General features: G+C 47.5%; 1 protein-coding gene and 1 long non-coding RNA gene across 3 annotated transcripts in view; one reads left to right on the top strand and one right to left on the bottom strand.

Annotated features, from left to right (window-relative positions):
• The window catches only part of LOC309645377, a 74,731-nt gene extending 57,904 nt beyond the window's left edge, over nt 1–16,827 (bottom strand). For both annotated transcript variants that reach the window (XR_014254836.1, XR_014254837.1), the window contains exon 1: nt 159–16,827. This is a non-coding gene — a long non-coding RNA (uncharacterized lncRNA). The remainder of the gene's footprint in view (nt 1–158) is intronic.
• A 302-nt stretch (nt 16,828–17,129) lies between these two features.
• Nucleotides 17,130–22,193, top strand: part of TOP1 (DNA topoisomerase I) — an 86,623-nt gene continuing 81,559 nt past the window's right edge. Inside the window, exons 1-2 of the mRNA XM_082430177.1 lie at nt 17,130–17,536; nt 17,862–17,886. Coding sequence (XP_082286303.1) covers nt 17,504–17,536; nt 17,862–17,886 — 58 coding nt within the window. The 5' untranslated portion in view covers nt 17,130–17,503. The remainder of the gene's footprint in view (nt 17,537–17,861; nt 17,887–22,193) is intronic.

Below are 22,193 nucleotides of genomic sequence, written 5' to 3'. Positions count from 1 at the left end.
GTTCTTCAGCCTCCAAAGAACATTCTTTTCATTGATGAGGTGTCCTTCTCCCTTCCAGCCCTCCCCGTTTCTAGACCCACTGCCAACATGCTGGGTGACATGGGTTGCTTCCCTGAGCCTCAGTTTCCATGGCTGAAAATGGCAAGAACATTGCTTACCCCAGGGAGCTGGAGAGGCATTTGTGGGAGAGGACACTTCCTCCCCTGGATCACGCTAGGCTCTCGGTTTAGATATATCTGTGTTCTTCCTGCTTTCCAGGAGTTCAGTGCAGTTGGCCAAGTGGACACGGGAGCAAGCCCGTTCCATGAGCTCTATGGGTGAGAGGGGCACTAGGTGCTATGGGTCCAGAGGCTGGGCACTGGATGAAATGTCAAGGGTTACTACGCATCCAGAAAACTCAGCTGAGGGAAAAAAACTGAAATAAACAACCCCCCAGGAGGAGGGGAGTTTGGTTTGTCATCTTTCCTGTTTACCCAGCCTGGCCCAGTCCCAAAACCTCTTAATCTTGTCAAGATTTTGGCCCTTCACCCCAGGAAGGAGCCGTCAGGAGGCCCACAGCTAGCCAAGTCTTCAAGGAAGTGATGTCTTCCGTGGGTCAAGAAAAGGGAAGAGGCTTTCTGGGAGCAAGGAGAAGGCAGGGACAGAACCAGGAAAGGTCCCTCCTTGAGCCAGTGGAAAAACTGAGGCTTAGAACAGGGCAAGTTTTCTTGGTTTTCTGGTGGCAGGGTTGGGGCAGGTAGCCTAGCTCTGGTCCGCTGGTACAACGTCTTCTCCACCGCACAGCACCGACTGCTCTCTCCCATCCTGCTCTAGGATAGCCCAGGCAGGGGGAGGCTGCCTTCACTCCACCTCCCCACAACTTTTTCCAGGAACGTCTCCCCATCACTGCACTGGGGACTTTGAAAACAGAGAGATGGGTCCTGTGGGTACTGGAGGAGGAAGTGGTATCTGCAAAGAACTTGGTGTGTTTGACCATGTAGGAAATGGGACTGATAGACCTTCTGAAACAAAGAACCAGAACTCCCTAAGCACCTACTGTGAGCCCATGTGGGGTCCAGCACACTCAACGTGTCCCATCATCTAATCATTTTCCCTTTCTCTGGGAAATAGATCAGGTCCCCACTGTGCAGATGAGGCACCTGAGGGCCACAGGGGAGATGTTTCCTGCCGACTCTACCTCCACCCCCTAAATCTCTTTCAAGAACCAGAGCTGGCTGTTCACGTCATCTTGGGCATCCCCATTTGTATACCCCACATTCTTCTCACCCTCAACTTGAACGATCCTAAACTCATCATCTTCCCTCCACAGCCTTCTGTTTTCCCATCACAACCTCACTATTCAAAACTCGGGGGAGGGGCTTCACTGCTGGTGCAGTGGTTAAGAATCTGCCTGCCAATGCAGGGGACACGGGTTCGAGCCCTGGTCTGGGAAGATACCACATGCCGCGGAGCGACTAAGCCCGTGAGCCACAACTACTGAGCCTGCGCGTCTGGCGCCTGTGCTCCGCTACGGGAGAGGCCGCGACGGTGAGAGGCCCGTGCACTGCGATGAAGAGCGGCCCCCGCTTGCCGCAACTAGAGAGAGCCCTCGCACAGAAACGAAGACCCAACACAGCCAAAAATAAAATATAAATAAATACATAAATTTATTAAAAAAAACAAACAAAAAACCCGGGGGACTTCCCTGGCGGTCCAGTGGTTAAGACTTGGCACTTCTACTTCAGGGGGCAAGAGTTCAATCCCTGGTCGGGGAACTTAGATTCCACATGCCGCGTGGCATGGCCAAAAAATGTAAAAATAAATAAAATTTAAAAATTAAAAACAAAACGGGATATCAACCTTGGCTCCATCCTCTCCCTTGTCCCATCTCCAAGTAGTAACCCTGACCAGCGGTCCCATCTGTGACTCTTTTGCCAGACACTGGATTTCCTTAATTTCAGGGTTCACGGAGTAGTCCAAACTTCTCGATGACTCCAACAGCTCCTGGATAGATATTCTCCCTCTACCTTATCCCTACATCCATCTATGCCCCATGCAAATATCAGGGTCATCTTTTAAAAATGCAATTCTGGGCTTCCCTGGTGGCGCAGTGGTTGAGAGTCTGCCTGCCAATGCAGGGGACATGGGTTCGAGCCCTGGTCTGGGAGGATCCCACATGCCGCGGAGCAGCTGGGCCTGTGAGCCACAGCTACTGAGCCTGCGCGTCTGGAGCCTGTGCTCCGCTACGGGAGAGGCCACGACGGTGAGAGGCCCGCACACCGCGATGAAGAGTGGCCCCCGCTTGCCACAACTAGAGAAAGCCCTCGCACAGAAATGAAGACCCAACACAGCCATAAGTAAATAAATAAAATAAATTTTTAAAAAAATGCAATTCTGCCTAGCTTCATCTAACTGAAAACCCTCCAATGGTGTCTCATTCCTCTCAGCAGAAATCCCTTACCAGGGCTTACCAGGCCCCCCAAATCTTGGCCCTGGCTGCCCTCTCTGGTCTCACATTGGGTCACTACCTACCCTCTGCCCTCCAAGCGTCAGACATCCTGGAATACTCACAGTTTGTCTTTCACTTCCAGGCCTGGGCGCCTGCTATTTTCTCTGCCTTCCCCTGCCTAACTCCTTCTCATCTTTCACATGTCAGTTTAGTCACCACTTCCTGACCGGCCTCTCTTGAAGCTTTGTGAGCTGCCCCTTCAGTGAATTCCCAGAGTGCCCTGTACTTCCTCCACTGGGCTACCCACCCCCTCCCTCTCCCATGTTCCTGTTTCAGCCAACAAAGCCTGCCCAGCATCTCAGAATGTTGGAGCAGCACCCTCCAATGGAAGCATAATGCATGCTTCATGCATAACTCTGCATTTTCTAAAAGGCACATTTTAAAAAGCAAAAAGAGGACTTCCCTGGTGGTGCAGTGGTTAAGAATCTGCCTGCCAATGCAGGGGACACGGGTTTGAGCCCTGGTCTGGGAAGATCCCACATGCCGCAGGGCAACTAAGCCCGTGCGCCACAACTACTGAGCCTGCACTCTAGAGCCCGCGTGCCACAACTACTAAGCCTGCGAGCCACGACTACTGAGCCTGCGTGCCTAGAGCCTGTGCTCCACAACAAGAGAAGCCACCGCAATGAGAAGCCCGTGCACCGCAACAAAGAGTAGCCCCCGCTCGCTGCAACTAGAGAAAGCCTGCGCGCAGCAACGAAGACCCAACGCAGCCAAAAATTTAAAAATAAATAAATAAATAAATTTGTAAAAAAAATTTTTTAATTTAAAAATAAATAAATAACGGCCTTTAAAAACACAAAATATTTTTTAAAAAATAAAAATAAATAAATAAAAAACAAAAAGAAACAGGTGAAGTTGATTTTAATAGTACATTGTAACCCAATATTTCAAAAATTGTATTATTTCAATATATAAGCCATATAAAAACCTTTGATTTTCTTCTTAGACTTTGAAATCTGGTGTGTGTTTTACCCTCACATCTCAATTTGGAAGAGCCACTTTTCAAGTGTTCAGTATCACCATGGGCTAGTACAGTTTGGGAGGATACTTTAAAGCTGCTTGGCCTGTGTCCTGTTCTGAGGACACTAATTTTGAGAAGTTCTCATAGGCATTCTGTAGAAAAAGGGATTCTAAGTCATATAAGTCTTCAAAACACTGACAAAGTGAAGCCCAGTTTTTACGCTTCCCATCTCCCAGTCTTAACTGTGCGAATGTAAGATGTGATACTAGAAGCAGACCAGAGAGCCTGGAGCATTTGGCCAACTCCTTTGAGCTCAAAGCTCTATTTTCGTAAAGCATTTCTGGGGATTAGTGTCCAGTGGAATGTTCTTTAGTAATGCTGGTTTAGCCACATCCCTGAGTCAGTCAATCCTGGGATCCCCATGGGAAGAATTCAGGGTTCAGGAAGCCCCACCTCATGTGCCTCTGAGCCTGGAGCTCAGGAAACACCCAAAACCTGATTACTGAATTGACTAATTAACTAATTCTGGGAGGTTGCAGAGGGCAGGGCTAGAATCAGTAAGCAAAAATCGCAGCATATTTGAGCTCAAGCGAGGAAGCTTTTGGGGTTTTGTGTGTGTGTGTGTGTCTGTGAGTGTGTATGTTTTTAACAGCTTAAGGCTCACTTGCCAGATCTTCCTGGAAAATGCAGTAGGCAGCCTTATAAGATGACGATTTCTCCATCTAGGAGTGATCGAGGCTGGAGTTCTGGGGTGGGGGGGAGCAGGGTCCTCCCCAGAGTCTCTAACTTCCCTCCTTCAGAACTAAACAAATAAAATAAAATCGAGAAGAAAGAAAGTAAAAAACTGCACTGACATAAGATCTTGAACTTTAGAGGAAGTGATCAGATGTGCATGCATGTTCTGGGCCCTTTATTAAGAACACACTTTGGGATTCTGGAGGCCCAGTGGAGGGTTAGTTTACAGCCAAAGCCCCTTTGAGGCCACAGGTCTTTGGTTTAATTCAGATTTTTGATCCATTTTATACACAGTCAACATCTGCTCAATGACTAATTGAATCAGTCAATCAATCAAAATGTGTGTCTAGGGGGGTAGACCAGAGGATGGTCTGTTTCTCTTAAAATTGTTTCTGCGGGACAAAACCAGGCAAGACCAAGACGTGCTGTTAGAAGTCATCAGGATAGTGGTTATGTTAGGGATAAGGAGAGGAAGAAAGCACACAGGGCAGGGGGGTTTCAGGGTGCTGGAAAATTCTGTTTCTTGATTGGGTACAGGTTATTCAGATGGGTTAAGGTGGTGAAAATCCATCAAGCTGCATACTTTTGATCTGTGCACTTTTCTGCATGTATGTAACACTTTGGTAAACAGTTTTATAAACTGTTTTTGTGATGATCTACTACTTTATCACACTAAGAGCAAAAGTGTGATTGTGATTAACCTAAATAAAATTATCAGGCCGGTCTGAGATTTGAGCTGAGGAGGAAGAGGTTAACCAACAGCCAGGTGTTTCTCATGTTGGCTCTGAGCAATAGTTCTGCTGGCTCAGGGGGCAGCTAAAGTTTAGCCAAGCTGCAGAGGGGCCCCAACCCTCCACAGACAGGCAGCAGATGGATTCAGACCAATCACCTTGGAGCCTCCAGGTGCCCATCAGTAGTATACCTGGAAGAACCTGGAAGAACCTGGAAGCTAGAGCCTTTAAAGGTTGGAGTCTGTGCCCCCAGGCCATGCACGAGGCCTGGCCCAAAGTAGGTGCTCAGCTGGGTATCCCTTTCTTTTCTCTTACCTGGATTTCAGGTATGGCATTCCCAGAAGTGCCAAGGCCTTCTGCCAGAAGGGGCTGGAGCGCCAGCAAGGATCACGGAGGCTGGCACAGCTGGGCTGAGAGTGGAAGGGGAAATGAAACTCTTGCATGGCTCACACGTGCTTAAGCAACTGCAAAGAAGCCACCTGTGGTCAGTTGAAGACATGGAAGGGGGAGAAGGAGGGAACGTCAGAGGAGTGGGGGAGGTGATGAAGACTGTGCCTTTCAGGTGATAGAGAGGGGGGAGGTAAACAAAAAAAAACCCAGCAGTTGAGAATAACAGGCAACACACCATGGGGTGTAGGTGGGGGCAGAGGTAGGTTTCAGGCAGTGGAGATAAAAAAGGTCAAAGAAAACAGCCGTTTATAATAGGCAACACAACGTGGTACAGAGGAAGGGAAGCCTGGACTTAGAGCTGTGTGGTGTTGGCAAAACACATAACCATGGAGTTCTCTCATCTGTAGAAATGGGACAATAATAGTTCCTTCCTCTTGGGGTTGTTGAGAGCATGAAATCAGTTGATGCGTGAAAAGGATTGTGCAAATCTTGTGGCTGCTGTTCACAATATTAAGGGCATTGGTAATAATGTGGTAGGGAGACGCTTCTGATTCTGAAAGCAGACCAGGGAATTGACTTGGGAGCCAACAACAACCAGAAATCTAGAGGGGAAGAGAGAAGGAGAAGAGAGAGACCCTCTAGAGGAGGGGTTCTTAATTGGGGTGCATTTGAACTTCTATGCAAAAGGCTGTATTTAAGAGTATATGTGAATGATTACGTTAGAATGGATAAACAACAAGGTCCTACTGTATAGCACAGGCAACTATATCCAATCCCCTGGGATAAACCGTAATAGAAAAGAATATTAAAAAAGAATGTATATATGTGTATAACTGAGTCACTTTGCTTCACAGCAGAAATTAGCACAACATTGTAAATCAACTATACTTTAATTTAAAAATCAAAATGTTTCAAAAAAAAAAAAGAGTATATGTGTTTTTTGGAGGGAGACGGCCCATAGCCCATATCAGTTTCTCAAAGGGGTCTAGGATCCCTCCCAGCAGTTTAAGAATTACTGATCTGAAGAATTACTGAACTGAAGGCTCAAGAGAGAGAGAGGCAGATGAGGCAAGTGGGCCACTGTCATCCATAGATGGAGTGAGTCATCTTCATGACCTAAGACACGGGCTTAGGGGGTGGAGAAGAATCTAAAAAGAAGACACAAAGGAGAGAGAGTTTGTTGGAATGAAGTCTCAGAGAACCAAGCCAACTCGAAGTGGGGATAGGGTTGGGGGGAGGGGTAGCTCAGTTTTCACTGTGGCCCAGAGAAGGCTCGAAGATGCTGTTGGCTGAGTGAGGGGATGGATGGGCAGGAGTGCAACCCAGCAGCTGAAGATTCAGGAAATTAGTGGGGCAGAATGCAGATGGCGGGGGGGGGGGGGGTGGACAAGATCCTGATTATAGATGTGAACTTAGGCCTTCTCAGTATGTAATTGGTCTGAAGATTAACCCTGACTGTGTGTCTGGGCAACTGTGGAGGGACTGAGTGGAGAAATTCTTTCCATTTGCCTGGTGTGTGATGGGAAAAAACTGTCAGCCACTGTACACTGTTGTCCATCTGAAATACTCTGGCTCTCATGAAGAGTACTCTGCTAAGGGGAGGGACTCTTAACTACTGGCTCCATAGCTGTTATAGGGATTCCCCCCGCCCCCAGAGTGGGGTGAGCAGAGACTTTGCTGTCTGACAGTTGTGGGTTTGTATCCTGATTTGGTCATTTCATTCATTCATTCATAAAACAAACATTTCTTAAGCATCTACTATGTGCCCAACTTTCTACCAGGAGCTTGATATGCAACAAGGAGTAAGAGATGACCCTTGGGCTCAAAAGTCTTACATCTAGTTGGTGAAATGGACAATGACAGTGGAGAATGATAGGTGCTGGGGATATGCCCAGGTTGCTATGGGAACAGAGAGGCAAGGCACTCATACTTCTCCAAGCTTCAGTTTCCGTATCTGCAAAATGGGAATCACGTTACTCACTACAGGGAGTTTCCTGGCACAATCCAGGTCCTCACTTGACACATGTAGGAGCTCACTGCAGCCCATGACTAATTAATTTTCTGTTTGTTTGTTTGTTTTGTTTTTTTGTTTTCTGTGGTAGTTTTTACTTAATATTATTTTTTAGCTATTGATAACACAGCATGGCAGAAAGATGACATCAGCAATGTGATATAATACAACTGTTTGCATTGAAGCCTTATACCTTACTATTCCCTAGGCTATTTGGAGCGTCCCCGCCCCTTGCACGAAAGCACAACTGTGACGCCTCTACTGCCGTGACTAATTAATTTATTCAACAAATATTAATTGAGCACCCCATGAGTGCCGGGCACTGCTGTAGATACTAGAAATTTGGCATTAAACTAAACAGAGAAATAGAGTAGTCAGGAAAATTCTCACTGCAAAGGAGATATTGTAAGTATCTGAAAGAAATGAGAAAGTAGGCCATGGAGATATTTGGGGGAAGGATGTTCCAAGCAGAAAGATCTACAAATGTAAGGGTGCAAAGGGCGGAGGGTGAGTGGTAGGGAGGCCAGTGAGGCTAGGGAGGGGTGATGGAGGTGGGGAGCTCTCACAGATGAGGTGGAGGGACCAGGGAGGGGGGCAGGCAGGGGAAGGCCTTGGGGGCCATTGTAAGGACTTTGACTTTTATCCTGAGTGAGATGGGAGCCACTGGAGAGGTCTGAGCAGAGGAGTGACAGGATCTCACATTTTCAAAGGACCACTGTTTTAAAAGATCACTTGTTCTGAGGATGTCCTATGGGAAGACAAACACGGAAGCAGGGATACCAGTTAGGAGGCTCCTGCACTAAACCAGGTGGAGATGATGGAGGCTTGGGCTAAAGTGGAAGCAGAGGTAATAGGGAGAAATGTTTAGCCTCTGGATATTTAAGGTGGTGTCCACAGGATTTGCAGACAGATTGGATATGGGGGGTAGGTAAGCAAGAGAAAGATCCAAGGACTCTGAGGCTTGGCTGAGCCTTTGACTGTGATGGGAAAAACCAAGGGAGGGGTAGGTTTGGGAGGAAAGATGGAAGTTTGGTTTGAGGTGTTGTGTTTGAGAAGCCCATTGGAGGGAATTCCCTGGTGGTCCAGTGGTTAGAACTCGGCGCTTTCACTGCCAAGGGTGCAGGTTCCATCACTGGTCGGGGAATTAAGATCCCACAAGCCACAGGGAAAGAAAAAATAAAGAGAAGCCCATTGGAAATCCAGATAGGGCTATAGGGTAGGTAGCCGGATATACAAGTCTGAGGCTTGGGCAGGGCTGGGGGTGGGCAAAGTCCTGATTACAGATATGAACTTAGGACTTCTCAGTACGTAACTGGTATTTAAAGCCACAAGAGTGGATGAGATACGAAGAGGGAAGTTCTGAGGACTGAGCCTAGGGATTCTCCAACATCCAGCAATGATGGCCTCACCTACTTTTCATTTGGGGGTTCCAAGGCTCAACTTGGATATTCTGTAAGGCTTTGTGCAAATATTTCCCCAATGTTCTGTCTCCCAGTTCTGAATACACATGCACAACAAGAAGCAGGAAAGTCTGCAGAGGAACAAAAAGTCAATTTAAAATACACAGTGTGGCCATTTTCCCCCAAATAACAGGAGAGCCAAGCTCTGGGTCTGTAGGAAGATTTGGAGTCTTTAGCTTTCTGCCATCAAACGCTTCAGGCTGGGCTTCCAAGGAAGAGTCTGCCTGGCTTCCCAGCCCTGAGGGCTCTCTCATGAGGTTCCTAGACCACCGTCTTGTAACTGATGGTTCACTTGTCTAGCTCCTCTCCTGGACTGTGGGCTCCGCCCCTGTCTAATTCATCACACGACTACTACAAGGACCTGGCGCCAAACAAGCATCAAGAAATGTTAGCGGAAATTAACCACATGGCAGAATCCAAGGAGGAACATCCATCCCCCAGGTTCTGGGTGTCTATTCTGCCGAACCCCTTCCCTGACACCTGCAGGTGAGTCCTGGAAAGGGAGAGATAGATCCTGCAGGGCTGCACTCTACCCTTTGGGAGAAGAATATTCTCGGGGGCCTGGATAAGCCATCCTCAAAAACAAGTTCTCTGAGTCAATCCTTAAGCGAGTTCTGGTGGGAAAGGGTCCAGAACCCTGGAGGGAAGGTGTAAGCAGCCTGTGGCCTCTGAGAAGCAAAAAAGGGGTATCTCCTCCAAAGGGACCTGCCTCTTTATCTGACCCAGAATTCCTGGGATATCAACTCGATTGTGCCATCACTTTGTCCAAGGAATAGAATGAACCAAAAGGCCCTCTTCTGGACAAGTGTGTGTTGTCCATCAAAAAACAGACAAACAAACAAACAAAAACTCTCTTAACCCCAGGTTACTCTGGTTACTGCACTGTGTTCCACCTCCTGTATATAGCTAAACCTCTTCAACAACTTGTCTAAACTTGTTATCCTTCACTTCATCACTCAGGCCCATCCCAAAAATAAGACTTTCCTTCCAGGCCCTCTTAAATGACCTCATCTAGACTAATCACTTCAGGTACCACTTCCAGTTCCTCTCCTGAGCTCCAAACCCATGTATCCAACTGCCTACTGGACATCTTGACCAGGCTACCCCACAGGCACTTCAAACTCGAATGTACAGAGCTGAGTTCATCATCTTTCCCTCAAACCAGGTCACCCCCCAGTGTTCCCTGCCTTTGTGAATGGCACGCCCATCCATATCCTCGAATCCTCCCCTCTCTCTTTCTCTGACATATATAATCAATCCCTGATACATCAACCCTCTGTCATGAGTATCCCTCAAATGCAGATATACTCCTCTCCATCCTCATGGCTCTTCTGCTGATTGGGGCCATCATCAACATCATTTTTGCCTAGATGTTGACATCAGCCTTCTTAACTGTGGCCTAACAAGTCTCCAGTCTTGACTATTTCAAAGCCATTTTCTATACTGTCGGTAGTATTTACTAAAATGCATATGATTATGTTCCTCCGTCGCTTACAACTCATCAGTGGCTCCCCATTGCTCTCAGGATAAATTGCAAACTTCTTAACCAACACAAAACACCCTGCATGAGTTGGGCCTTGCTTACCCCTTCAGCCTCATCTCTCACTACCCCTCCTCCCAGTCTACCCCTCAGCCACACTGAATTACCAGTAGTTCTCCAAACAAACCCTGCCCCGCCCAATTTCCAAGTCTTTATTCCATTTGTTCCCTGGGCCTCTAGTGATCATGTCCCTCACTTGTGTTCTCTATCTTCCCTAACTTTCACTGGCTAGCTTCTGTCCCCACCTCAGGGCAGGCCTCAAGTTTGAATGTTATTTCCACCGGGAAGCCTTTGCCTGGACTCCTCAATTCTGGCATGACAGCAACATTAAAGGGCTCCTATAGCAAACATACTGCACATTATCCCCAAAGCATTTATCAGAGTAAGTGGCAATGACTTATTCTCTTGTCTGTCCCATGTACCAGGCCTGAGCTCCTTAAGAGCAAGAACTTTGTCTGCCTGATTTGTGGCTGAATCCTTAGCACCAGCCATGGTACCTGGCTCACAGTTGTTGTGCATTTATGTGTGTGTGTGTGTGTGTGTGTGTGTGTGTGTGTGTGTGTGATGCAGGAAAACCAGGGAAGGGGCAGATGCCATGAGAACCCGGGGGAAAGAGGGACAGATAATTACAGAAGTAGGTCTTGGCAGACTCCACAGAGACAATAGCCACTAATGGGATGGGGAGGACAGGATCAATTCAAGAGGCTCCAAGGATTTGAGCCTGCATGACTGGGAGGGGGATGGGTAGAGCTATTCACCAAGCAGGGACCATAGAAGGGAAAGGTAAACCCAGGGGAAAAGTTGAACTCAGGAGCAGAGGACTGTTGGAGACCATCAGGGGGACACATGCAGTAGGCAGCTACAGATATTTCTGTAGCTCCAAAAAGAAGTCAAGTCTAGGGATACCCATTTGAAAAGCTATCTATAGGAGTCAGCATAGAGTCAGTAAAGCTTCCAGGAGGAGAGTGGATAGAGAGAAAAGAAGGTTGAAGACAGAAGTTTGGGAATGCTTACATTGTCATGGGAGAAGAGGAGGCAGAAATATGGCATTTGCAGAGATAGGAGGAAAACCAAGAGAATTCATGGTCATTGGAGCCAAACGGAAATGACCCAAGAATGTGCCCAGCATCACTGAGTGCTGCAAGAAGGTGGAGGAGAATAAGGCTAATCTATTTGCAAACTAGGAAGTCTCTGATTAGAATGGAAGTCAGATCAACAGTGTTTAAGGGGTTGGATTATAAAACAGAAAAGGCAGCAAGCATGGACTATCCTTTCCAAATATTTCAAACATGCCAAGCGAAACAGTGACCTAAGGACCTTGGAAGGCAGTACAGGGATTCAGAGACTGGGCTCCATAGTCAGACTGCTTGGGTTCAAATCATAGCCCCACCATTCCGTAGCTGTGTGACTAAGTTAAACTTACTCAATCTTCCTAAGCCTCAGGTTCCTGGTCTGCAAAAATGATGGAACTAGTAGTACCTGCTTCATAAAGGTTATTGTGAGGATTAAGTGAGATAATGTATGGGAAGCACTTAGTCCAGGGCAGAGCACATGGTAAGTAATCAATTAATGTGAGAGATTATTTTTAACAAGGTCAAGAGGGAAAACTGGGAGGAGGGAGCAAGTGGAGAAGCTGCCATGCAGGAGGGATAGAAGATGCTGGATGTGGAAGGGATGGGACGGAGGACTCGAAGGGCTTGCTGGGGGCGTGGGGAGGTAGATCTCTTTAAAACCTGATCTTGGTGAAGCTGTCACCTGCTGGTTATTGAGCGAGGCTGCCATCTCTGTGCCATTTTCTTGGGAGGGTCATGCTGAGTCAGCTTGGGGTTTCACTCACTCCCAGACTTGTCCAGGATTTCCTGGAGCCCCAGTTTCTGCCTCTTTGCCTCCCCCAGCCCACTGGTTCTCCATGTGGAGGCAGCTGGACCTGAGTAGCAGCAGGATGTCCCAGCAGTATACCCTGTGAGAGGGAGATTCAGGGACAGCTGCTATCCTAAGTTCTCCTTGGGCTGTACCTGGACACAGGTCAGTATCCTACTGTCCCCTTCATGGTCTGCATCTTCACAGTTATTCCAAATGATCCCCCACCCCCCCATAGTTAATGATGATTCTGAAACACTTGCAATGGTCTTCACGGGCCTCCTGGCTAATCTGCCTGTCTCCAGCTTCAGCTCTGCCAAACTGTCCCCACCCTGCTGCCCATGGTTGTTCTCTCACCTCCTCAAAACCCCGTCATAGTTCACCTTGCAGTAGCTCCACCGTCACTGGGGGAGGCCTCTCCACTTGCCCAACCTCCTTCTCTGGTTTATCTTCACATGGACCCTCTGCTCCATCCTGACCAAAGCTGTTCCTGCCCATGACTCCCTGCCTTGGCACAGGTTGCTCTTCTTCCTGCAGTACCTTCCCTTCTCTTCCACAGACCAGCCCCTCCTCATCTTTAGAGAATGGCATCCAACCAGAAGCCTTTCCTAATATTGCCCCCGCTGCCATCACTGGTGAGTTGGATGTGCCTCTCCCACCCCAGCATTCCCATAGTAACCACTGCTTCCATGTTATTCTTTGTTCCCTATGGTAACAGTTGGGGAATATGTTTGTCTTGTTATCAGACTAGGAACTTCTCCAACATGAGCATTAGGTCTTATTAATACCTGTATCCCCAGGGCTTAGCATAGTACCTATCTACCACATAGCCCCCGCACCCTCATTTCTCAGGGAATACCGGTTGAATGAATAAATGTCCTCATCACAGAAAGGATGTCTTCTGGCAGGAAGACAAAGAAGGAATGTGAAAGTGGACTCCCCAGACGGCCAGGCTCCTACATCCTTATGGCCTATCCTCTCATTCCACAACTCCAGGGTTTCTGGTTGTTACTGGGATCGCCAGCCTGAGTCTCCTTTCTGGGGTGTCAAGCAGGTTCCTTTCTAAGCATCATCTAAGTCTTAAAAGGGCAGCGGTCCTTAGGCAAGGCACCCACAGGAAGGGAGAACTACCAGAAGACACTGCTGCCCAAGAATTGCCAAAGTCGAGACTGTGCAAGCATCTAAGTTCAAAATGCCAGGGGGCATCCAGGTGCCATAACATGAGGGGCCCAGGTCCAGGACCAAAGAGAAAACAGAGGCCTTGAGAGTGCCCAGGAATCAAGTGTAGATTAGGACTTAGTATAACTTAGAGCTCTTGGTCTTAAGTGACCCATCAGAGATCTGTTAAGCAAAAATGGGGATTTATTTAAAGGTACAAGAACAGGGGTGAAATAAGGCCTCAGGACATAGTAGAAACCAGGGCCCTGAACTCCATCAGGGTCTTCTACTCTCTTCCTTCTCTCCTCCTTTCCTCCCAGCTTTTTCTGGCCCTTGTGGCAGAAAATACCAGCAGGGCAGCTCCCTGGTTTACATACTACTCATCCATCTGCCAGAAGAGACACTGAACCACTTTCTCCTTCCTAGTTCCAGAGTCTCAAGGAAGTTGATCTGAGTGGCTCAGCTTGGGTCACACAACTGTAGCCAGAGGGACAACAGCATAGTTGTATATTTGTGTACACTGTGCAGAAGGACAGTTTCCCTGAAAAGCAGAAGTTGTTCAGACAGCCTTATATGTGTTCAGTTCTGGGAGCCAAGAGTTGGGCTAAAAAGAACAATCCCAAGAGAGTCAGAAGCAAATGAGTATGGACTGAATCTTGAGTGACCATCTAGAGCAGGTGGCCTGAGGGCTGGTCATTCCAACAAGCCCAGTCTTAAGAAGTAGTCTGGGGAAAAAAAAAAAAGGATTTCTGGGCTTATATACATTTTGGAGATGCTACACACCATGTGTATCAGCATATGGACAACTCTGGGAAGTCCTGTGGGAAAAGACCTGTTTAAATCATAACAATGTATGTGTTTGTGTATGAAGTCCTTCTTTTAGTGGAATATTGATAAATCATCCACCTTTCACAGTGTGTACATTGGAAACAGGCCTGTCCTCTTCTAGTGATTTTTATGGGGGCTGGGATGGTCCATGAGTGAGTGGTCTTGATTTAAAGCAGTGTTTCCCAAGCCTCATTTATGTCTCTGACCTTCCCGGAGTTTGTCTTATATGTTCCCTCTGTGCCATTCCGTGATATTTTTATTTAAATCAATCAACCAACTTTTTTTAAAAGCCCCATCCTAAACAGTGATATCCTTAAAATCATGGATTTGATATGATGGTTAAATCTTTTTTCTCATACACATGGAAATATATACATAATGATTAAGATGAAAATGTCTGTACAGGCATTACCTATAATCTTCTCAAGTACTAAGGGTAGGTGGCCCATATCGTGGGGATACCAGATTGAAGTATCAGGAATCAGAGAGGGGTCACGTGGCCTTGGGTAAGCCAGCCAACCTCGGAGCACTGCCAGCCACATATGCTGGCAGAGAAGTTCAGCCTGTGACAAGACGCCCAGATACCTGCATGTTTGTGCACGGGGACCATGCTTGGGGTGCCATTTTGGCGTGTGTGTTCTGTTTTCATGCCTACCCAGATCTTCCTTGAGAATGAATGCAGAGTCTCCCTGGCTTGGGAGGGTGGCAGTGGAGTAGTGGTAGGAGACACTGTTATGCCTTAAGGCAGTCCTCAACTTACTTTGGCCTTACTGCAGCAAACAGGTAGGAGTTATATGCTTCACCTGGTGGCCTGGGGCTGATTCTGAGATGGAAAGACTATGATGAAAGACACCAAAAGCAAGGTGAAACTGGTTCTGGCAACTTGTTTCAGAGAAAGAGAATAACTTTGGAGTCAAGCAGACCTGAGTTTGAATCCAAAACTCAGCACTTACTAGCTGTGTGTTCTCAGTCAAATTTAAAAAACAAAAATCTCTTAAAATTGCACCATTATCACCATTATCCAGTTGAGGAAACTGGGGCTCAGAGAATTTAAGCAATTTGCCTGAGGTCACAGAGCTAGTAAACAGCAGAGTAGAATTCAAAACTAGATTGGTTTGACTTCCGCATGTGTGGTCCTAACCACTGTATTACCCTGCTTTCATTCCCTCATTGATTGCACATCTCTTTTGTAGGCTCTGTGGCTGGATGCTGGCGATCAAGTGCTAAGCAAGATAGACAAGGTCCTAGCCCTCATAGACCTGGCATTCAATAGGGGAGAGAGACATAAAATCACTAGTTACCCCCCTTAGTAATTTAATAACTGTGATAAGTGTTACAAAGGAAAAGGACACTATGAGGGGCACTTGATCTGGGTGGGGAAGGAGGAGTCAGGGAGTGTGGAAGGGAGAAAATGGTGCTAAGATTGAGCTTTGAAGCATTCACAAGAATTAATTTTTCTTAATGAATTAAGAATTAAAGTGTTTACCACTAGATGTGATAGAGGTGATTTCAGTGGCCCATGGAACACTTTTTGTATTCTATTTGTAAATGATTTCATAGACATTATTATTTCATAGCTATTATTGCTTAGGATGAAGCTAAAGAAAGAAGGGGGGATCAATTAAAATATTAAGTAATAATAGCAGAAGTGGTAATAGATATGGAAAAAAAATTCACAAAGGTCACACTTGAATTAAGCAGGTTATTCAGGATCTTGGCAGCTGTTTTAAGAATTTTGAACTTCGTACTAAGATGAGGGGACGTTTGCGGAAAGGGGATAATGGTTAGATCTGGTGTTGAAAGAGCACTTTGTCTACTGTTGCAGAGCAGCTTGTGAGAGAGCCAGAAAGGAAGTAGGGATCCCTGTTAGGAATGTATTGTAAGAATTCAAGCAGGAGATAATGCAGACTTCACAGGTGTGTGGGCGGGGGAGAGAGGATTGAAGAGATGCAATCAGCTGGACTTCTAAGAAACGGAGAGGAAGATGTCCAGGGTGGAGCTTTTCTAGCTGGGTGGCGGAGGAAGATGGTGAGTTCAGCCTTGGAGAAGCTTGTGAGGTATCCAAATGAAGATGTCAGGTAGGTTAGTAGGTTACGTATCTCTGACACAGTTTAACTTTAGTAAAATAGGTACCTCACGGAGCTATTGTGTGAATTCAGAGCGGAGTACACAGTAGATGCTCCATAAACGGCAGTTCTTTCTCCAATTCCTCCCCGCTACGCCCCATAGCGCGTTATGGACACAGCCGGGTACAGAGCCAGGTCGTGTTTACCCCGCGATCTGATTCCCTTTGGCCCCTACCCAACTCCTTTCCTTAGCACAATTCCTGGCTCAGGGATGTCTGAAGAATGAACGAATGAAATCAGGCCTCTTGTGACCCAGGGCTACATGTACCCGGCTGAAAACTGGAGCTAAACCAGACCTTTGGCGGGTTGAAAAATTAAATTTTAAGAAGTGGGCCTGGACAAAGGCTGGGATGGAAGCTCCTCCCGCCAAGCAGCGTCGGGGTCCGGTTAGTGAGAGAAGAATAGCTGGTGAGAGCTCGGGGCCCCTGCTGCCAAGGTATTTGCAGCTCCCGGGAAATCACGGACCGGGCCCTGCCGCTGTCCCGCGGCGGCCTTTAAAGGCCCACCACGTGGCCGAGCTGCCGGCCCCGGTCTGGAGGCGGTGTCCGGGCTGCGCCTGCGCACTGCCTAGGGGAGGGACCTGGGATCCGAGAAAAGGCGCTGGGAGAGGAAGAGATTTCACAGGGTGGGCGGCCTTGGGCGGAGTCAGCTCCTTATGCAAATCACATCGGCGCGCGAGGGCTAGGGGCGGGGCTTGCGATGCAAAGCCGGGTCCGCCTGTGGAAGCGCGAGGGGGCGGGTCCCGCAACCCTCGTCCTCCTTCCGGAGTCTCTGACGTCACGGACGTCGCATTTAAAAGCGGCCGCGCAGGCGCAGTGAGCCGAAATGCGAACTTAGGCTGTTACACAACTGCTGGGGTCTGCTGTCGCCGCCAGCCCGGCAGCAGTCAGCCTCGCCGCCGCTGTCGCCGCCTCAGCCGTTCCGGGAGTCTCAGGCCCTCCCCGCCGCCGTTTACCCGCGTCTCCGGGAGCCTCCCGGAGCCCCAGTCCACCCGAACAGGCCGGCCGCGACCGTCTGCGTCTCCTCGGCGCCCCTCGCCGCCCGCCGCTTTCGCCGCCTCAGCCGTTCCGGGAGTCTCAGGCCCGCCCCGCCGCCGTTTACCCGCGTCTCCGGGAGCCTCCGGGAGCCCCGTCCGCCCGAACAGGCCGGCCGCGACCGTCTGCGACTCCTCGGCGCCCCTCGCCTTCCGCCGCGCTCGCCTCTCCGGCCGACATGAGTGGGGACCATCTCCACAACGATTCCCAGGTACTGCCCGGCCCGCCCGGGCCCCCGGCCCCGCCCCGACCCTCCACGACCCCCGGCGCAGGCCCCGGCCTTGGCCCGGCCGCCGCTTTGACAGGCCGGAGCCCCCCGCCAGGGGTGGCCGGCCAGAGGAGATCGGCTCCCCGGGCCCCGGGCGGAAGGCGCCAAGTTACAGTTTAGGGGGGTTGGCTGGCCCTTTAGGCCGTTCCCGGGGCCCCCTCATCCCGGGGGGCACAGGGTGGGCCCGGCCCCCGGCAGCGCGCGCTCGCCCGCCGCCCGCGGGGTGAATGTGCCTGTTGTTTCATAGTCCCTCGTTTTCTCTCCCCAGATCGAGGCGGATTTCCGACTGAATGGTGAGTGTGCCCCCTCCCCGACCCCGGGCCCCCCGGCCGCCGGCCCCGCGCCCGGCCCGAGCCGGGCAGAGGACAGACATGGCGTCCCAGAGACTAAGTCCCGGCTCCTCGCTCACCGGCCCCATTGTTCCCATCGGGCCGCCTCTGGACCCCCTTTCCGGGGACCCCAGCGCCCCCAGATCGCGGCCCTCCCAAGAGGGGGCAACGGAGACCCCGCGTCGCCCGCCGCCGGGCCTCTGGCAGCCTTTCCGGGCCCGGATTCCTCCCGGGAAAGTCGCCTTGTCGACAGTCGGGACTTAGTCTCTGCGCCATTTTCTTTTTCTCTCTCCTCTCCTTTCTGTGCCTATGTCTCTTTCTCTCCCTCCCTCGGCTCCTTCCTTGAGCTGCCCAGAAAAAGCTTTCTGCGGAGCAAAGCCACGTAAATCACAGACCTCACCAGGGGGAAGGTTGGGAGCCTGAATTGTTACTGTTTTTTCCCAAGGAGAACTTTATTTGGGGTGTTATTCCCTCTTACTGCTTCGTTTGTTTCCTTTTCTGCTTCCAGAATGAAAGATACTCTTTGGCAACTGTTGATTTTTTTTTTTCTCCCCTTCCCTGGTAAGATGTTTATGGTAGGAAATAGGGCTCTAAAGCTAAAGCCCTCCTTTGTGGAGTTCTTTATATTTTGAGTTTGCTTTCCCCAAGTTGTGTTCTTTGCAAAGGTAGTGGTACCTGCCTTCAGAAAGTTTGCAAGTTCTCTATTGGCCATCCATTGTAAATGTTGGGCTCAGGCATGTTGATTTTTTTTTTTTTTTAATTAAAGTATTACTGACTAGAACTTCAGTGGGGCTGTGGTTCCTAAGGCACTGTTTTGTTTTTAGAAATGCAGTTTAGTGTAGTTGTCAGGAGGAAAGGTTGCTGAGCATCTCATCTGGCCTGGTGTATTAGGCTTTTCTCGTGGGCTGTGGGGTAGAAAAAAAGATTTTATTTATTGAAACAAAGATGACCAGCACCCACCCCTGCTTCCTGTTCATTCTTTTTCAGAAGCCGCTGTTTTTCAGGAATCAAGAGCTAGCTTGCTTTTGCCTGACCTTTATGTTTTGTACCCTTTTCAGCCAAATCAAGGCATTTATTCTTTGAGTATTTCCACTTCAGTTACCGAGTGAAGATTCCCCCAATAGAAGGCTCACCCTGCGAGCTTTCCAACAATCCTGTTGAAGGAGAAGGTACCCTCTGTAGTGTGCTGGGAATTCCCACTGATTCTGATGGTACATAATCCTGCTCAGTTGAGTTTGGGTTCTGGGAACCTATCCAATGGGAGAAGCTGATGACTAGGTTTTCTGATGTTGTAATCAGCAGTCCATCGTGTTAGCCTGCTCTACTGCGAGCAGCCTTATGTTCAGATTTTGAAGTAGGGCATCCAGCAAGAGATGGTACTCTGCGAGGAGAGAATCTGGTTAAAGTGTAGCATTTCTTGAGCACCTAACATATGCCAGGCACTGGGCTTAGTGCTAGAGCTGAACCTTTGGCCACAAAGTGCTGCTCTTGCCTTCAATCCAGTCTACCTGGGGAGACATAATTAGTTAATTACAAGGTTGGTGCTGGGACAAATCTATACCCAAAATGCTTTGGGTGACTAGGGGATTTAATTTCGTCTGGAGGTGGGGGAATTTCTCAGAGGAGGTAGCTTCTGGGCTTGGTGTTGTGCAAGGCTAGGTGCTGAGTGTCAGGAGTTGGAGTATTTCTTAACTATGTTTAGTCAACCTATCAGGGTTTTAAAAGCGGGAGATGAGGCCCCTGCTGTTCAGAAAACTGCAGAGTGTAGATATGTTTCTTTGGGATGTGGGAGCAAAGAAAGGAAGTGGCAGGTGAGGATGTAAGAAGTCCTTTTGACCTCTCTTGGAGGAAGGTAAGATCTTAATACAGAATAAGTGTTCTTTTGACTCTCAGACTGGGCTGAGTAAGTAATGTATCTATTAATGAAACAAAGTGTAGTCCTTTCTCCTCAGAAAGTTAACCTCCATGGTTCTCACCTAGGTTGTACAAAGGAACTGTTGAATATGTGAATGATTGTAGGCTGGGTAGGTTATCGCTCTTCAGTGCCGTTTTTGTAGAGACCGAAGTAAACTGGCTTTATTGACTTTTAGAATGTGTTTTTTCACTCGTAATAGCAATAATTGATATTTGTTGAATGTTTACTGTCCATCAGGCATGAATCTCAGTTCTTTCCATTGGATCATCTAGTTTAATTCTTGGAAGAACCCTTATGAGTTGGGTACTATTATCTCCATTTCCATAGATAAGGAAACTGAGCCTTAGGTATATTTACTAGCTTTCCCAAGGGCAGTGAGTTGGCACTACAAAGCTCACAAGCTTAGCCACTATGCTATATATGATTCTACTATGAAGAAATTAAAAGCTGCCTCATCTCTACTGTCTTACAGAGCTGAAAAAGGCAAGAGGGAAAGATTTGATAGTTTGTTGTTTGCTTTTTATCTAAACCTGCTCCTTCAAGAGAACAAGCACTTTAACTGCTTCCCCACCACACTGAGGGTCTGACAGTGGAGTATTATCTTTGTAAATATTGTCTAGAAGAAAGATGTAGTATTAGTAGCTGTATGCTTGCTCTGTTAAGTAATACATTAGTAACTAGTGATTGATTTATGTAACTATGAAAGAGTTTTTAAAAGATAAAAATCAATGTTTAATTATGCTCAGACAAGTTATTGTTGATCTTTGTATTAAGAGTTTGCTTAAACATGATTTTAAGTGGACCTAACCCATCTTACAGATGAACTGTGCCAATAATGTTAAAACAAAACTCCCTCATTTGCCTGCCCTCGTCCCCTAAGAGCTAAAAGATATTTTGCCTTTGGAGTTCATTCTTTACAATAGTTAAAACTGTTACTGTTTGTATAGAATTTAGAACATTCCGGCCCATACTCAACTGCTGGGAAAAATCTGTTATTTGTGAAATGTGTTTATATTTAAAGTATTGCTGGGAGTTTCAGGAGCAGAAACCATAATCTCTTACACCTAAGAGAAAAGGCTTCTTTTTCTAGGTGTTGGTAGCACTCACTGAAGTGGGGCTGAGTCGTTAGCACAGTACTGTGCAGACTACTGAATTATCTGTAGTGTTGATAATGGTAACATCAGGTTGGGGGTCAGTGGTCCTATTGCTGTTTCAAGAGCTTGATGTTTTTGCCCATCTACTCTGGAGTAGTAGGGTTCTTTCCTCCCTGGCATGAGTATAAAGTATAATGCTTGGTTTCATCAGTGATTATTCTCAGAAATGTTACATGGGCTCATTGTTTGGCATTATCTTGTGTTGATTCTAGTAGCTTAGTGGATTCAAACTGGATGATGGAATTAAATATAAATTGTTTCTGATGCTAACAGATAGTTATACTTCTGTGCTGTTGGGCACTGGTTGGGGTGGCAGGTGGGAAAGCTAATGATGTGGCCATCTGAAAATTCCCATCACATTTTTAAAACCAAACTGATGGCACCTTCAAATGAAATCTGGCACGTCTTCCTACTCCATCCAGAAACACTTAAGCTCTGGGCTCCAGTGTTGTCCTTCCTTCCACTGCAGCCAGATTTCTTAGGGGCACCTTTTCAGAATTAGTGAGCTGCTGTAGAATCTTTATAGATGAAACGGAGTTGCTTGTCAACATGTGCTTTTTAGATTACTAGCATGTCAGAACTCAAACAAATTTTAGATTCCGACGTTGCCGGTAAAACAAGAAAATCAAGTAGTTACTAAATCAGAAATACCTCATGGTTTAAAAAGTGAAAACTGGATAATATTGCTTGTATAATTAACTCATACTTGTCTTTGGTAGGTAGATAAAGTAAAATGGAAAATAGGAAGTCAGGGTCAGTTCCAAAATCTCATTTTAACCAATAGTAGCAAAAAAAGAATTGAGTCTGGCTTTTTTCCTTTAACATCAGCATAATAACGGGGAATTGTGAGAATTTGAAGATTCATTAGTTTGTGCTAGGTCTCAGTGAGTCAGTATCCATTTATACAAGTGCCAGGGATTCTTAACATGTCTCAAAGCTTATATTCTAAAATTAGGCTTTTGGGGGTTTTTGTTTGTTTTCGGCGTGTGTGGGGGCATGCAGAAAACATGGCTGACTTCTGAGCTTGTGAATATGTGTTGTATGTTAATCACAGTAACGGTTACCTGTTGCTCCCAATGGTATCGGACATGATTCTGTTGTGCTTTCTGGGTGTATTTCATTTTAGGAACTTTCAGACATACTGCAGTTGTTCATGTTATTTGCTAGTAGTTGGGTATGAGTGCATACATATGTTATTGGTC

This window comes from Balaenoptera physalus (genome assembly GCF_965194825.1).
Source record: "Balaenoptera physalus genome assembly, chromosome: 16".
Lineage (NCBI taxonomy): Eukaryota > Metazoa > Chordata > Mammalia > Artiodactyla > Balaenopteridae > Balaenoptera > Balaenoptera physalus.
Note: the sequence above shows the minus strand (reverse complement) of the source record. Positions and strands in the feature narration are given on the sequence as shown.